The sequence below is a fragment of the Castor canadensis genome, chromosome X, assembly GCF_047511655.1.
Source record: "Castor canadensis chromosome X, mCasCan1.hap1v2, whole genome shotgun sequence".
Classification (NCBI taxonomy): domain Eukaryota; kingdom Metazoa; phylum Chordata; class Mammalia; order Rodentia; family Castoridae; genus Castor; species Castor canadensis.
In genome coordinates this window covers 81,468,152-81,484,395 of record NC_133405.1, presented here as the reverse complement: position 1 = coordinate 81,484,395, position 16,244 = coordinate 81,468,152, and the positions used below count along the sequence as shown (strand labels likewise).

At 50.1% G+C, this 16,244-nt stretch overlaps 1 protein-coding gene and 1 pseudogene across 1 annotated transcript; both read right to left on the bottom strand.

Annotated features, from left to right (window-relative positions):
• Positions 1-997: 997 nt before the first annotated feature.
• On the bottom strand, positions 998-3,673 carry Cxcr3 (C-X-C motif chemokine receptor 3). The gene is made up of 2 exons (XM_074062392.1): positions 3,598-3,673; positions 998-2,506 (listed from the first exon to the last, which is right to left on the bottom strand). Exons 1-2 carry the CDS (start codon positions 3,607-3,609, stop codon positions 1,424-1,426), a joined length of 1,095 nt encoding a protein of 364 aa, XP_073918493.1. The 5' UTR covers positions 3,610-3,673; the 3' UTR covers positions 998-1,423.
• Positions 3,674-9,768: 6,095 nt separating this feature from the next.
• LOC141419464 (collagen alpha-1(XXVI) chain pseudogene) lies at positions 9,769-14,293 on the bottom strand (annotated as a pseudogene).
• Between the last annotated feature and the right edge of the window lie 1,951 nt (positions 14,294-16,244).

The window sequence follows — 16,244 nt, the reverse complement described above, 5'->3', positions numbered from 1 at the left end:
ATTAGATTTACCTTCTCCATCATTCTTCCTCGCCCCTCTCTCCCCCTTCTTTTGAGACAGGGTCTCTCCATGTAACCCACTTGCCTGTCAGCCTGGATCATGGCACATCACTGACTTCATTAAGGGGAACTGACAATGCAGTGGCTACTCTTTGCCCTCTGTCTTAACTCAGTAGTCCTTCTGGGATTTTCTGGTTATTTCTTCCACTCACTTTATCCCTAGCATCTACCATGAAAAAATGCTCCCTGCAGCTTACTTCCAGGAGGGCTACCTGCTAATGATTGTCGGCAAGTCATCCAGCCCATTGCCATGTCCCTAGTAAGAGGGAATGACGTCGCCCAAATAACCGACACAGCTTTCTGACTGATCTATGATACCATTACCTGATCTCAAACCACTTTTGTCTTATTTTCAACCTTTCCTCTATCCAAATCCTTAACTCCAGCCAGTTCTGACCACTTATAGTTCCCCTCAATAAGCATTGCTGTTTTCAGCCTTCTCACCTTCGCTATTGTTCTCTTATCTGCCTGGAAATACTGTCTTTCCTTCTCTTAACTCCTGGAAACACCACTTGCCCTTTAAGTCTTCAGGAAGCCTTCCCAAATGGCCTCAACTTTAATGCTCTGAATCCTGAGCTCACTATGGGCCACTCCTTTGCCATGTGATACAGATTCCTTGCTATTGCTGGTTCTTGCCACATCTTCCCTGAGCTTCTGGTGTGCAGGGACTATGTTTTATTCACATGTGGTGGTCCCTTTCCTAAAGTGTGATCAGACTGTCCAAGCAGGTCTGTGGGTGTGTCCACCACCACCATTAGGTAATAAGGTGTCCAGCAGAGTAAAAAAGGCTGCCCAGGAGGGTAGGGAAAGGGCTTCAGAGAGACATTAACAGGCACAATGGGCTGGCACAAACCCAGGGCCAGGCTGAGAGGAGCAGGAAGAACTATTCTGGAGCCCAGTCAGGACTGGCCAGAATGAGGACTACTAACACACCCTGGTCCAAACGATTTTGTTTATTGAAAAGTTTTAAGCAGGATTTTAGATGTAAGAGTGAGCAAATAGGTCTTGGGGACCACAGCCATAGTTGCTGCTGAGCTGAAGGCCTGGGCCTCTGTGTGATTTGCCTCATACTGCCTGCACACGGGAAAGGCCAAGTTTTACTTACTGAGTTAGAGGGGCAGTGGGGCTCCAGGAAGCCACCTCTGAAGCAGCAGGATGGGACTTGGCAGCTAAGGAGCAGCTATGATGCTGCCCACAAAGTTGGGAAGGTGGTTCCTGGGAGACCCAGCAATACTGGGGCTGCGAGTGAGTCCCAGGGGCAAGGTTATGGGAGAGCCAGAGCTAGCCTAGCAGCAAGGGAGGAAGGAGCCTGGAATAAGAGGGGATTATTCTGTGTGGGACAAAGGCAAGGCCCCAGTCTATCCTCATAAGCCTGAGTAGGAGGCCTCTGTGGTCTCAGACCAGGATGAATCACGGCGAGAAGATGATGGCCTTCCCTGATTGGAGCAGCCCAGGCGCATGAGCAGTGTCCACATTCGCTCTCTGAACTTGACTCCCACAAAGGCATAGAGCAGTGGGTTTAGGCAGCAGTGCATGTAGCCCATGCCTGAGGTGACCGACTTGGCCACGTCTACACGGCTTTCTCGGCCACAGTTGCGAGCCAAAGCCCCTAGGTCCATGAGGGTGTCCACCAGCACCACCAAGTGATAGGGGGTCCAGCAGAGAGCAAAGACCACCACTACCATCACCACTAGCCGCATGGCTCGCAGGCGTCGCTGGCCTCTGGAGACCAGCAGCACAGCTAGGATGCGGGCATAGCAATAGGCCATGACCAGCAGGGGAAGCAGGAAACCAGCCACCAGCTTCAGAACATGCAGAGTCCTGCGGCCCACCTGCGGGAAGTTGTACTGGCAGTGGGTGACATTGAGGCGCTCGTTATGTTGGGCTGACAGGAAGATGAAGTCTGGGAGGGCAAAGAGCAAACAGAGTCCCCAGACAACTACGCAGGTGAGAGCCACACGGGTTGGAGGCCCCCGGCGGTAGAGCTGGGTGGCGTGCACTATGCTCAGGTAGCGGTCGAAGCTGATGCAGGCCAGCAGGAGGGCCCCTGCATAGAAGTTGATGTTGAAGAGGGCGCCTGCCACTTTACAGAGACCAGAACCGAAGACCCACTGGACAGCAGCGTCTACTGCCCAGAGTGGCAGTGTCAGCACCAGCAACACATCAGCCACGGCCAGGTGGAGCAGGAAGGTGTCAGTGCTGCTCAGGGCTGTGCGCTGGCTCAGCAGCACAGCTGCCACGGCCCCATTGCCCAGCAGCCCCAGCAGAAAGAGGAGGCTGTAGAGGACTGGCAAGAAGGCCCGGTCAAAGTTCAGGCTGAAGTCCTGTGGGCAGGGTGTGGAGGCACAGCACAAGTCGCTCTCATTTTCTCCATAGTCATAGGGAGAGGTACAGTTTTCCCAAAGTAAGGCAAAGTCTGAGGCATCTAGCACTTGATGTTTGCTCACCTGCAGGAGGGAGGAAAGGGAAGGGAGGCTGGGCCCTGTAAAGGCCTGGCAACCGCCCTGCCCCTTTGCGACTTGTGACTTCGTCTGAGGAACGTATCTCTGAGCAACTGCTCAGTAAGTCAGGCACCAAAGGTTTTGGGCCAGACCCTGTAATTGTCACCACATCCCTTCCAGAGCCACAACTCCTGAGCTCCATCTACCTAGCCTGGAGTCTGAGATGGTGACTTCTCTTCTCAAAGGCCACTTCTCCCTCACCCTTCTGGGCAGTTTCATGGGCCTAGGAATCCTGGGAAGGAGAGCTTCCTCTAGGGCCTAGGACCAACCTCCCTACTGCCTACCCCTGCAACCCCATGCTTTCCCCTCTCTTCCCTTGTGGTTTGCTGGCCTCAGTGCCCTGGCCACACCTAGTTCAACCACCTGCCTCCCCAGGCGCTTCCCCACCATTCTTTCTCCCAGTCATGGGTCTTCCTCATAGACCTTATCTGAGGACCCCAACTTAACTGTCTCCTTGTGGGGCCTCTCTATAAATCACTGTGGCCCCCCATATGCTTTTTGCCTCCCCTACTCAGAGGCTGTGTGCCCATTTAGTCATCTGCTGAGCTTTCTCACTGAGCTCTAGCAGGAATCTTCTTTTTGAGATGGGGTCTTACTATGTTGTTCAGGCTAGTCTCAAATTCCTGACCTCAAGTGATTCTTCTGTCTCTGCCTCCCAAATCGCTGGGAATACAGGGGTGAGCCATTGTGACTGGCTTGCAGAAATCTTCTTTATCCTCCCCAACCCCAACCACCCCAGAACTTCAGACTTCCCCAGTGCTAATTCAATCCAGCATGCAAGAGCCATAGTTCCAAGCCAGAACTGAAAGGAGCCTTAGAAGGTGAATCTCTACCCACTCCCTCTACATTTTGCAGATGAAGCACCCAAGCCCAAGAGGGAGGAGACTCGCCTGTGGTCAGTGGCCACTGCTCCTACCACAACTCCTGCAGTCTCTACTTGCTCACCCCTGGGCTATAGGCCAGCCCTGGCCTATCCCTGGTACCCTGGGCTGGCCAGTTGGAACTGTGGTCTGGCCAGGCTGGGCAGTAGCACTTACCTCAGGAACCATGGCTGGGCTGGTGCTCCGGCTGCCGGGGTTGTGTACTGCCTGCCCTTCTGCTTTGGTGCTTGTGGTTGGGAACTCACAGTACACAGAGGAAGTGAGGGTTTCACGGTTCTCGACACAGTCTCTTCCAGAGGGTTAGCTACAGTCACCCTCCCTGGCTCCAGGCCGCAGAGTTCCTACCCCAGCCATTCCTGTGGCCAGGTGAAGCTGCTGGGGATGGGGGGAGCTGGCCATGAGCCTGGAACTGTTACAGAATCTGTGGTTCTTTGCCCACTCAATACCGTTCACTAATAACTAAATGACTCTAAGAACAAGCCAGAAATTTTATCTGATGGTCAATGAATGGAAAAGGGAAGCTCACACTCTAAAGGCACCATCCTCCCAAGCAGGTCTGGGATTGGGTTTTTTCTAGGACTGGGTTCTAAGGGAAGGGGATGCATGCTGTCATCAAGCTTTCTATGGGGAGATTTCTCTTTTCTTCACTAATTTAGGCATGGTTGGATCTGCCTTGGCACTGGTGTATGTATTTCTTAATCATTATAATAAGATTAAAATGAGCCCAAGTTGTCTGAAATATCAACATGGCATCCAGACCAGATTGAGCAGGTCTGGACCCCTCAGTGGCTGGGTGTGCACAACGATTGGGTGGCCGGCAGCTGGAGCGTGTGGCTATCAGCATCCTGGCTTTACATTTGCAAGCCAGCAGCACAGCTGGCAGAACAACAGGCTGCTGGTAATACCAAGGTTCAGCCTGATGGCAGAATAGAGAGTCTGGGCCCTAGGGAAGGCCATGAGGTGGCTGGGTGGGGGTGGGTCCTTTGAGGGGAAAGGGCTGAAGGAGAAGCCACATGGTGAGGAAGTGGAGGGCAGCCCTGCTGTCAGGTGCAAGAACTGCTTCTCGGTGCTATATGTTCATCTGTCCTGGGTGTTTGTGTGTTCCTGTTCTCTGTAAAGGAGATTAGCTCTCTTAAAAATTACTTGTTTTGTGAACCTAACCAAAGAGTATGTGCTACCTGTTTATTTAGTCGGTTTTTATTTAAATGTGTGGTTTTGAAATAGTTTTTTAAAACTCAAAAAAATTATTTGTGGGTTTTTTTTTTTTTTTTTGAGACAGGTATTGCTATGTAGCTCAGGCTGGCCCCAAACTCTCCATCCTCCTGCCTCAGCCTCCTGAGTGCGGGGATTGCAGGTGTGTGTCACCATGCCTGGCTAAAAAGTAAAATATTTTAAAGAAACCCTTCATACTAAATCCACTTCTTTGCCATCACCCCTCCCAGCTAATCAACAGAGAATTTCATGAACTTGCTGTGTACTAGATGTCCCTTTAGACTGATAGTACCTCGTTCCTACCACACAAGTCCCTTGTGATTTGGTGAGTTGTCCCCACAGATGATTCATAAAGAGAGAAAGCCTTTGTCAGACAAGGCAGAGTGGGCACAGGGACTGACCCCATGGCTGCCTGACTCTCATCACCCAGTATTCTGCCTCCAGTTTCTTTAAAATGGATGAACTGATGTATTCATGTGGCTAAAAACAAATGGAGGAAAGCTACATACTTTTAACATGGGTGTATCCAGAGAAGCCAGTACCCACATGGTGGAAGAGGCAACTTACAGAATATTGTGTGTTCTTTGACACCACTTATGTAAATTCTAGAAACCACCACACAGGCAACTCCATATTGTTTTAGATATGGCTGTTTGTTTTCAAAGTTTAAAGCAGTATCTGGAGACACCACACATTTGTGAGAGCGTTGTTTCTGGGATGTAAAGAAGAAGGATGAGGTTGGAGAGGAGGCCCAATTTTAAGGAAAAGCTACAGGACAGCATTGGTACCTTCCATGACAGAGAGTGGTGGGACAATTCTTCTCCCACCTTCCTGTAGGACTTCCCTTACCCTCTGCTCCCTTCCTAGCACCCTGTTCTCCTTATTGGTTGGCAAGGCTGCCCCTACTTTGCCTCTCCTAAGACATTTCTTCTTTCTCTCTGTTCCCCAAACAATAGCCCTTGGCCTTGGAGCCCATTTTGTTTGTATGCTTGTTTTTGCAGTACTGAGGATGGAACCCAAGGCCTCACATATGCTTGGCAAATGCTCTACCAGTGAGTCAGATCTCCAGCCCTAAATTTTTTTAAAGACAGGGTCTCACCATGTAGCTCCTGCTAGCCCAGAACTCTCAATCCTCCTGCCTCAGCCTCCTGAGTGCTGGGATTATGGGTGTGCATCACCATGCCCAGCTGGGGCCCAGTTTTCAGCCAGACTGCTTCCCCAATTCAGTTCTGCTTATAGGGGCTGGCTCAAGTGGTAGAGCACCTGCCTTACAAGCATGAGGCCCTGAGTTCAAATTCCAGTACCACCAAACAAAAAGAAAGCTTATTGACATGATGTGCTCCTGTCAGGCATCAAGGCCCTTCCTCTCTTTCAGTGGACAAAAGTAACTTGGCTTGCTCTGAATCAACTTGTCACCTACCTTTCCTGACAGGGTTCAAGTCGGAGGGAGCTGAGAGCCTGGAGGAGGTCAGGAGCAGTGTAAGTGGAAGAGATGGGGAGGATTCCTGAGGCCAGGTCAGTTAGGATGAGTAGGACATGGCATGTGACTGCCTATGGTGGTAGTAAAAGAACAGTAGCCAGGACCATGGTTTCCCATACCTGCCTGTGATTTTGAGGTCAGTGGATTTCAGCAAATGAAAAAAAGGACAGTAAAGGCCACATTTGTTCGTTTTAAAGGACTTCATCTGCCAAGTGCATTCTTTATCCCCTTTTTGGTATTAAAAGGGCCTTTGCTTTATGAAAGAAATGATGGTGAAAACAGATGGTCATTTTGGAACTATCTCATATTGGCAGATGTGATCAAGTCACTGTGATCCTCCAAATAGATGTTAGAACACTACTAGTCTCTGTGAAATATGACAGTCTAGGGTCTCCTCATTTGTCACATGGGGATGATGATCCCCACCTTCCAGGTTGCTGGGAAGGACACCTGGGACAAGGTCAGGACACGGGCTTTGGAAAGGTGCACAGAGATTTTCTTTCTGTGTCCTGACACCCTAAGGTCAGGGCAAGGTCCTTATAGGCCAGCCTAGGCTCTTGCTGTTCCTGAGGTGACCCATGGGACAATGGAAGAATGCTAAACTTGTCTGGGCTCCAGTCCTGGCCCCACCCCATTTGAGCTATGTGACCTTGGACAAATCTTGAGTGAGTTTCCTCAGTGGAGCTGTCACAAGATGAAGTCAGACAACCAAGACTGGAGGCTTCTAATTCAGGGCCCAGCGTTTCAGAGGAGTGCAGCTGAGAAGGCCCAGTGAGCGGGTTATTGGCTCCAGACCAAGAGCCACCTGGAGTCTTGCATGTAAGAGGAGCCCATGATCAAGGGTCATGCCTTGTGGGGGCATTCAGGTGTGGCCATGGCCAGAGGGCTGGTCCTCCAGAAAGGCCATGGCTGAGGGAGCAGGGTTCACCAGTGCTAGCTGAATACCCTGGCTGCCCAGCTATATGGTCCCGGCAAATCATTTCATCTCTGTCTCAGTTTCCTCATCTGAAAATGGGTGTAAGGGTAGTATCCACTTGTTAGGGTGGCTCCATGGGCCACACCATACATGTGGAAAGTGTCTGGCATGGGCAGGTGCCCAATGAGTAACAGTCTCTTCTTCCTCTGGTAACTTTCCCAAGCCTCAGAATGGCAGGAGAGGTCTGCGGTGGGCTTCTACCCTCGTTCACAGTCAAGATGTTTTGGAAAGTTCTTGTGTCACAGACTGATTCTTGTCTGGGCCTCTAACATGGTCCTTTCTTGTCCCAGGCAGCCCTGGGGCAGGTCAGAGCCTGGGCATGCCCATGGCAGACCCGCCTCAGTCTGAGTTCTGGCCCAGGTGCCTCCTGTTTCTGCCCTCCAGAGCAGGCAGCAGGGAAGCCTGAGGGGGAAGTTAGTCAGAGTGAAGCTGCTCAGGGCCCCACCTGTGGTCAAGGTGTGAAATGTGCACCTGGCTGTTCTCTGCCACCCCTCCCCCTGTTATTTTTCATTCTTTCACACCTCTGGGCTGTGGTTTGGGGAGATGGGAGGCTCAGAGATCTACACCCTTGGGCCCAGTCTCTCACAGGAAAGAGGGCCCCTAGACCAGGGACAAGAGCTATTTCCTCCTCTACCCCAGTCTGCTGCGTCACAACCTCTCCAGTTCCTCAGAATGTCCCCTGGACCCCGACTCCAAAACCCCCTGGACTCGGGCTGCCAGCCCCAGGCCATCAGGAGAGCAGGCTCAGTCAGGCCAGAGGTTCCAGAAATCCAAAAGGGTTCCAGGCCTCTGCCTCACCCAGTCCTGGCACTCTGGGCCTCCTTCTGCTGGCCCTGGATTTCCCAAGGGAAGGAGATCTCAAGTCACAGGGAGGCCCAGGGATTGGGGACTGTCCCTTCCTCTGCCCCTCATTGTGCAACTTTGAAGTCTCCTGGAACTCAAGCACTTCCTTGGTGCTGGGGCCATGAGCTAGGGCTCAAGGAGTCAGCTGTTGCTAAGCAAGCAAGCTTTGGTAAGGTTTGCATCTTGTGTTCCCTTGGAATCCCCCACAGGGTGATAAGAAAAACTGACATTTATTGACTGCTTAACTATGTGCCAGGCACTGTTCTAAATCCTTTGCTGTTGGTGGTGTTGTTTTTTTTTTTTTTTTGAGACAGGGTCTTGCTTTGTGGTCCAGGCTGGCCTTGAACGCTCCTCCTGCCTCTGCTTCCCAAACACTACCACACTCAGCCTCTAAGTACTTTATTGGTATGAATTCACTTAATACTCGTAACTGTGTAGTTAGTAACTATGAGGCTGTTATCATTATCATCCCACCGTACAGGTGACAGAAACACAAGAAGTTTAAGGAACTTGCTCAAAGTCACACAACTAGAACGTGCCAGCTTGTATGCATTACGCCTGCCTGTCATAATACCTTGTGAGGTTCAGAGACCTGGATAAAGGGTGATGTTCAAAGAGAACTACCTTGGCCTTACTGTAATGTTTTATACACAGACTGCATCCATCTATTAGCTGTATGATTAAAGAGCAGTCAAAAAGGAGGATAAAAACAAACTCAAGAATTGGGACAACTTGTGAAACTTGAATATGACCTGGGGGTTAGACAAATCCCTGCTATTTTGCTAATTTTTGGGGGGCAGGGGGGATGGGGAGGAGAGCACCTTTATTTATTCAGTGATATCACAGGCTTCTGAATGCCGCTCCATGGAAACAGACTGGTCAGCAAACGGCCAGACCCACCTCAGAGGCCCAGCAAGACTGGTCTATAGCCTCACATGAACACCTCTGCCATGTGGGGAGACATGCCCCATAGTGGCGCCAGCACCTTCTATTCTCAGAGTTCCTGCTGTCTCTGGGATCCAAGGCCTGGCCCAGCAAGAGGAGCACTAAGGCTAGGTGGGTCACAGGAGATCCAGGACCTGAGAGGCCTCAGCAGCCGCAGTCTGATCTCTGAGCTGCTAGGACCTGGCCTCCTCTGCCTGCCAGGACCACATCCGTGAAAGATAGGAGCACCATGCCCACCAGGCCTGGGTCATGGGCAGCTTCCCTTTCTCCATTTTGTGAAGGGAATATGGATTCACTGTGTCCTACAGGAACAGCAGACTCTAGAGATTTCCCAGAGAGACTGGGAGGGGACTGCAGGTCCCACCCTTGAAGGACAGTCCTATTAAATATTAAATACTCTCTCCTTCTGACGCAGGCAAAAGGACCAGGCAGCAGGAGTGGGGGGCACTAAGTAAGATTGAGTTGTGACCGTGGGTGATGCCAATCTGCTGCCTCAGGAACCATCCTCGCCCTGCTTCTTCCTGCCTGATTCCTCATGAAGACAGGGAGAAACTGGCAGGGTCCAGAGTTCACAGGTTCAGCATCTGAGAGGCTTGGATTCAAATCCTGCTCTGGCCTCCATGATCCAAGAACCTCTGCGGGTTATTTACACCCTCTGAGTGTCAGTCCCTGTGTCAAGAGGGGATAATAAGCCTGATAAGGGTTAAATGTGACAATATAAGGAAAGCTTCTTTGATGGGCCCAGTGTCATCAGGGACTCAGTGACTGATGAGTTCTAGGGTTATTTTCATGCTCACCACCTGGCCCTGTTTCCAGTAGGGAGTAGGGGGTGTGGGAGAACAGGGGCAAGGCAAGGGTTCTGCCTGGGCTCTTATTTCCTGCCCCTGACTTGGTCAGAGCTCTTTGGCACAGGGTTGGAACCTAGTGGGCAGCAAGGGCACCATCGGGTTGTGGGCCACCCTGCTTCATTTTGAGATTGGCTCTTAGGGTGGCGTCCCGACCTGAGACCCCTCAGAGAATCATAGATCCCAACCATGTGCTCAAGGGTAAGGACTCTCTCTGCCAGGGTCCTCAGCACCTCTTGCAGCTGCTGCATGCCCTCACCCTCTGTGGTGGTGGCTTTGTCCCCTTCATCCACATTCACGCTGGGCTTGCCCTGGGATCCCAGTGTTCCCAGGGGTCCTGGGAGATCAGGAGGATTCTGGGGCCCTAGGCCACCATCTAGCACTGTGTCCATGATGGCAGGTGTGAGCTGGGAGTCTACATTATCTTTGTCTGTAGGTGGCTGCTAGAGAAGAGGATGCCTTGGGGGATGCCTTGGGGGCTAGGGGGTCCTGTGGGATCAGGGTGCTCCTTCTCTCCAGGAAGTCCACGGGACCCTGCTGGTCCCAAGAGCCTATGAGGCCCCAGTAGGGACTTCTCTCCTGTTTGGCCTCAGTCACCTTTGGAGTCTGGAGGGCCTGCAGGCCATGGGAGCCCCTCCTGGGTCCATGGGCCTTCTCCTTAGGGGCCCTGGGTGGGTAAGGGGGATGACACTACAGAAGAAGTCCTCATTCCAGGGAAGTGGGGTGCTCTGGGGCTGGCAGGTCATTGTACAGACCTGAGGGCTGCACAACAGCTTCCAGCAAGGGGATCTTGGCCTCCAGCATGGTCAGCCACTCCCTCATGTCTCTGAGATAGGTACAGTCCATGCATTTCCATGTGCCTTTGTCTTTTCAGTTTCTCTACCAGAGTGGCAGCTCTTTGAAGACTGGAACATCTTCAATCCTGTTGATCCCTGGATCCAGCAGCTAGTAAGGGCCTGCCAGATGCTCTCTTCACAATGTGCTGCTCCATATGCAGGCCTCTGAGGTGGCACCAGCCATGTCCTCCACAGACAAGGGAACCCATGGGGGGCATGTGGCTTCAGTGTCCTCGGGGAGACTTGCGTGGGCTGCTGTCCCCCACCTCCCAAAGAGGAGGTTGAAGTTCTGAGGTCTGGGGAGGAGGAGGGGATGGGGCAGCAGGGATGTCCAGGGGCAAAAGTGGTAGTGGCCCTACTCCTGGGCTCTGACCACACTGACTTCCTGTTAGTCCTACAGTCCAGGTCTCTGGGAGCCTATTTCGCTAATTTTGGTAATGTCAGAGAATGTCCTTGTTTGTAGGAAATATACATTGAGGTATTTAGTAAAAGGTGAAGACGCATATGATCTGAAGAGAACTCAAAATATGCATTTTGGTATTTAGGAGCAGAGGGTCATTGTGTCTACACAATGACCCTAGGACTTGGACAGCAAACATGCAGAGGGACAGGTGATGTACAAAGAATAAAGCAAGTGTGTGACATGCTAATGCTGGGGTGTGGAGGAAGCAGACAAGTGAGTTCTTTGCAACTTTCCTGTAAGTTTGAATTTTTTTAAAAAGTAAAAGTTACCAAAAGAATCTATCTCAATAAAAATAAAAAAGAATCTCTCTCAAGCTTGATATGGTAGCACAAAAGGATCACAAGTTTGAGGCAGCTTGGGCTACATAGTGAGACCGTGTCTGGAAAAAAAAATCACCATCATGCAGGATGGTTTGGGGGTCAGATATTATTCCTAGGAGCAGTGCAGAGGCCTTGAAGAAGGTAGGACCAAGGCTGCCTGGGAACAAATGCTCCCTGGCTGTGCTTCCAGCAATGCTCCCTCAATTCAGACCCTCCCTTTGCTCCCTGTGCCCTTACTTTGTGCTTTTAGACTTCTTGGCTTCTTCCCTTACCTGTGATCTGGAACCAATGAGAGAGGCACTGCCTGTCCACCAGCCAGAAGGCCTCAGCAGCCCCAGGGCTCCTTCTTGTTACTCAGAGTACAGACCAGGCTTGAGGTTCCCAGGATGGCTCTGTCCTTGACACAGACTGGTTGAGTGGAAGGGACTGGGGCTTGTGGTCTTTAGAGCGTGAAGTTTTTCCCAAACTGTAGCAGGCCTGCAAAGCTGGGTGAGGCCCCTCCAAGGAAGGCTTAGAGCAGGTCATCTAGGCTGGCCTGGGCTCCCATGAAGAGGAAAAGACATGCATCTGGCGGCCATGGTGCCCACCCTTAAGATAATCCATTGAGCAAAAGCTGCTGCGTAGTGTCCCTCACTGAGTTCTTACCTTGTAAACTACCCAGTGGTGCTTTAAGCTGCCCTCACAGCACCCTGCTCAAGTAGGTGGGCCTGACTCTGGTTTGAACTCTATCTGCTTTGACTCTCTGGCTTTCTAGGAAATTCCTCAACCAGCCAAAATGAATTTCCCACAATCCTAACAGAGCATGCTTTTACCCTTTGGGGGTTTGTCCACGTGTTCTGTGCAGGTTACCATGGCCCAGGCCTTGTCTCCTGAGCCCATGTTGCTGGCAAGGTAGCAAGTCATCTGCCCAGGCACAGGCTGAGCTGGCCCCATGAGAGGCAGTGGGGCAGAGAAGTAAGCCTACTCTGGAGTGGGCTGTCTGGGTTGTGTTACCAGTTCTGCCATTTACTTGCTGTGTGACTTTGGATTTATTTCACCTCTCTGTGCTTTGGTTTTCTCCTCTGGATTAAAACCAGAGGAAAGGTACCGAGAACAGTGCGTGGCATGTGTTCAGTGCTATCTATGACTTGCACCATTCCTCTGATTGTGGCCGCTCAGGCTCCCCCCAGGTCTGTCCACACCATGGGGACAACTTGATTTGCATTGAGGCACCACATACCCCAAACTATATGGGTTGTGGAATTTGTCAAAGTCCTAAAGCCTTAACTGTGAGGCCTGAGTGCCATCTTGAGTCCTGTGACCAAGTCTTTATGGGTAAGAGGGTGTAGGTCACCTCCAGACAGAGTGCTTGCTGGGTGCATTGTCACCTCAGAGCTGAGTGCCGCAGGGCCTGGGCCCAGAAGGTGGGCCGTGCTTCCGCAGGGCAGGGTTTAAAAGGAATTTGATGAAACACCATGTTGCAAACATACTCTGTCCTGTGGCTCCCACAAGTTCGTCACTCACAGAAGACCAGGTTAATTGCTGACTTAGTCATAATGTCTGGAGGTGAGTGCACAGTGGGTGGTAACAGTAATGATAATGACATTAATCAGTAACACTTACACAGCACCTACCATGTTCCATGTGCTGTTTGAAGCACTTTTATACATACAAGTCTTCATAAAATCTCTTCAGGCTAGGTTCTATCCTTATACCTATTTTAAAGACAGGAAACAGGTTCAAAGAAGTGAATAAGTGGCAGAGCCTGGATTTTAGCCCAACCAATTTGGCTTCAGAGCACTCCAACCTGAGAATACATTTTGTCTTGTGATACCTTACCTGTTCCCAACAGGATTTGAAAGGCCATTATGTGAATTAGGAGGAACAGAGAACAGCCAAAGCTGATCTCTGGCTGGACCTGGTGATGGGGTGCTGCTCATTATTCAAATTCCTAACAGGATTGGGTGAAACCCAAGGCAGGGCCTCTTCCAGAAGCAAGGGAGCTCAGGCTTCTCAGGCTTTCTGCAGCTGGGGGCCAGCACAGAAGATGAAGAATAAGAGGCCTAGGAGTGGGAACTGGAGGTGGTTACCAAGGAAACCAACAGTGTGCTAAAAGCTCAAAGCAGAGCCTGTCTGCTTCTATGAGTTAAAAAAAAAAAGGAAAGAAAATGATATTTTAAAAAATTCAAGGTTTATTTGGAGGCTGGCTCAAGATGAATCCCCTGGGGAACTCAGAGTAATTTTTAGTATATTTGCTAGTGAACAATGGTCACAACCACCCAGAATATTTGTAACTTACTGTTGTTTATGACATAGGTAGCAAAGTGCTTGTAGAGAAAGAGATTTAGAGAGGAGGATGGTCAGCGGGTATAGGGAAAGCAAGTCTGGAAGAGGGGAAACAATTTGGGGGCAGGTAGGTGTAGGGAGACCAGTTTTGGGGGGATGTTGGCTGAAGCAGGGACGGAAGAAGTGGCAGGGAGGGGAGACAGAAGGTGATTTAGAGTCAAATCCACAGGACTGATTGGCCTCCCCAGTCTGGCCTGCCTTTCTGTGGGTCTCCATCCATCTTTGCCATAAGGACGGCCTCACTGTGGCCCTCATGCCAGGTCTGAGAAGTCCTGCTTTAATAAAAGGGTTCTGTTTAGCTTCATTAAACTGCAGCTTATTTGACAAGGAACCTTCACTTTCTCACGAAATACCCTTCTGTTCCTGCTGTCAGCGTCTCCAGATGCAAGTTGTATCTGCAGGACACATCTCGGCAGACACCAGCCAGAGAATGAAGGCTGTTCTGCTGGCCTGGCCTCCAAAGCCTTCCTTCAAAGGTCTGGTCCCACTCACCTGAGCAGCCTGATTCTCCACTCTGCTCCACAGAGCAAACCAGGCCACGTGCTGTTGCAAAACTGCTCCCAGTTTCCCCTGCTTGACTGATCTCCGCCTGAGTCCCACCTGCCATCCAGGACTTAGAGATGCAACTTAGAGTTGCAGAGGTACAAAAGTTCCTTAACTGCTCTCTGTGGCTCTCCCTGAGGCCTCAGGTGATGGGGCAGGGCAGCAAGAAGAGGTGAATAGACCCTTGGGAGGAAGCGGGAAGTTTCAGTACCCATATATGCCTGCCTCCCAAACAAAGAAAGAAGTTGAAGCAATTTTTCAGGACAAATCTCTGACTATAAGTGTCCTTTGTCATCTGACCTCTGCCGCCAGCCTTCTCACCCTCAGAATCCTTATTTCTACTGGGAATCAGTGAACAAATACAGAGAGGCCAAGGCAGGTTTTAGGGGGTTTCGATGGGCATCCAAGTGAATATAGGACTTGTATAACATGTAGTAGTGAATGTGCCTTTTTTTGGTGTCAGAAGGGCCTGGATTTCAATCCCATATTGGCCACTTAATAGTTGTTGTGTGATCAGTTTCCTCCGTTTCAAAGTGTGGATTAATTTAGGTAAATCACCTAGTGAATGCCTGGGCTTCTCTGATCACCTGCTCTGAAGTACTGCCCCCACCCATTTCTCTTTATCCATGTAGCCTGGTTTATATTCTTCATAGCATTAATCACCACCTGCTATATTTATGTGTTTGTTTATTGACTGATATTGACTGCTTACTCCATTGGAATATACTTTTCACAAGACAGACAATTTTATTTTTGTTTTTGTTTTTTGCAGTGCTGGGGATGGAATCCCAGGTCTTGGGCATGCTAAACACCTGCTCTACCACTGAGCTACATCTCCAGCTCCATGATTTTTTTATCCCTATATTCCCAGTGTCTTGAATAGTAGGTGCTCTTTGGATAAGTATTTGTTTATTTAAGCATTCAACAAGTCTTTATTGAGTTTGAAAATGAATGAACAGTAGATTCTGAAAGGGTAAATACATGCTGGGGGTGGAAGTATGGATGCAACTCTCATGCACACATGTCTGGTACGCAGTAGGCTTGGTGGCTGTTGGCTAGAGTGGAGCCTAGCAGAAGGTATGTTCTGAGGAGCACTTGTTGAGGGCCTGGTTTAGGAAACAATGCTCATTAGAATGGAAAATGAATCAGGAAGTTCTGTAAATAGAGTTACCAGCTTCTTTGGTCACTATGCATTAACTTTCTAAGGTTGCCATAACAAACTACCACAAAAGTGGCAGCTTAAAACAACAGAAATTTATTCTCTCACTGTTCTGGAGGCTAGAAGTCTAAAATCAGCCTGTCTTCAGGGCCACATTTCCTCCTCAGGAACATTCTGCCAGTCAAGCCTTTTCAGCTCTTGGCTGCATCCCTTCCTTGGGTCTGCCTTTGTCTTCATGAGGCCTCTCCTTCTCTTGTGTGTCTCTTCTGTCTCACTTAGAGGCACTTGCAATGGCACTTAAGGCCACCCAGATAACTCAGGAGAGTCTCATCTCAACATCTTTTACTTAGTCATATCTGTGAAGATCCTTTTTCCAAATAAAGTAACATTCACAGGTCTCAGGGAGCAGGATTGAATGTGTAGAGGAGCCAGCGTCAGCCAACCGCAGCCACTAGCTCTTCTATTTTTTTCATAACTCCTCCACTCTCACTACAGAGCATCTTTTGAGAAATGGTGACGTGAGAAAAATAGGCTTTGTAGAAAAGAATGGAGGTGGCAATAGGAGAAGAGTCCAGGCAGAAACAACTTCTCAAAAATTTCCACGAATCCTACAATTGTCAAGCCAGCTGCAGAATGAGAGGGATGGGGCCAGATATTGACCGAGCTCTCCTGCTGATACTTTTTGTGTGTCAAGGACTGGGAGCCACAGCGTACAAAGACGTGGAGAGGCAATTATGCCTGATGGAGAGTAATGATGGCCTCTCGCTTCTCGTGTCATTAAGTTGGGAGGGTGGCTGGGTTTGGGCGGTTTTCAAGAGCTCTCCAGGTAATTGTAATGCATGGCAAGAGTGGAAAA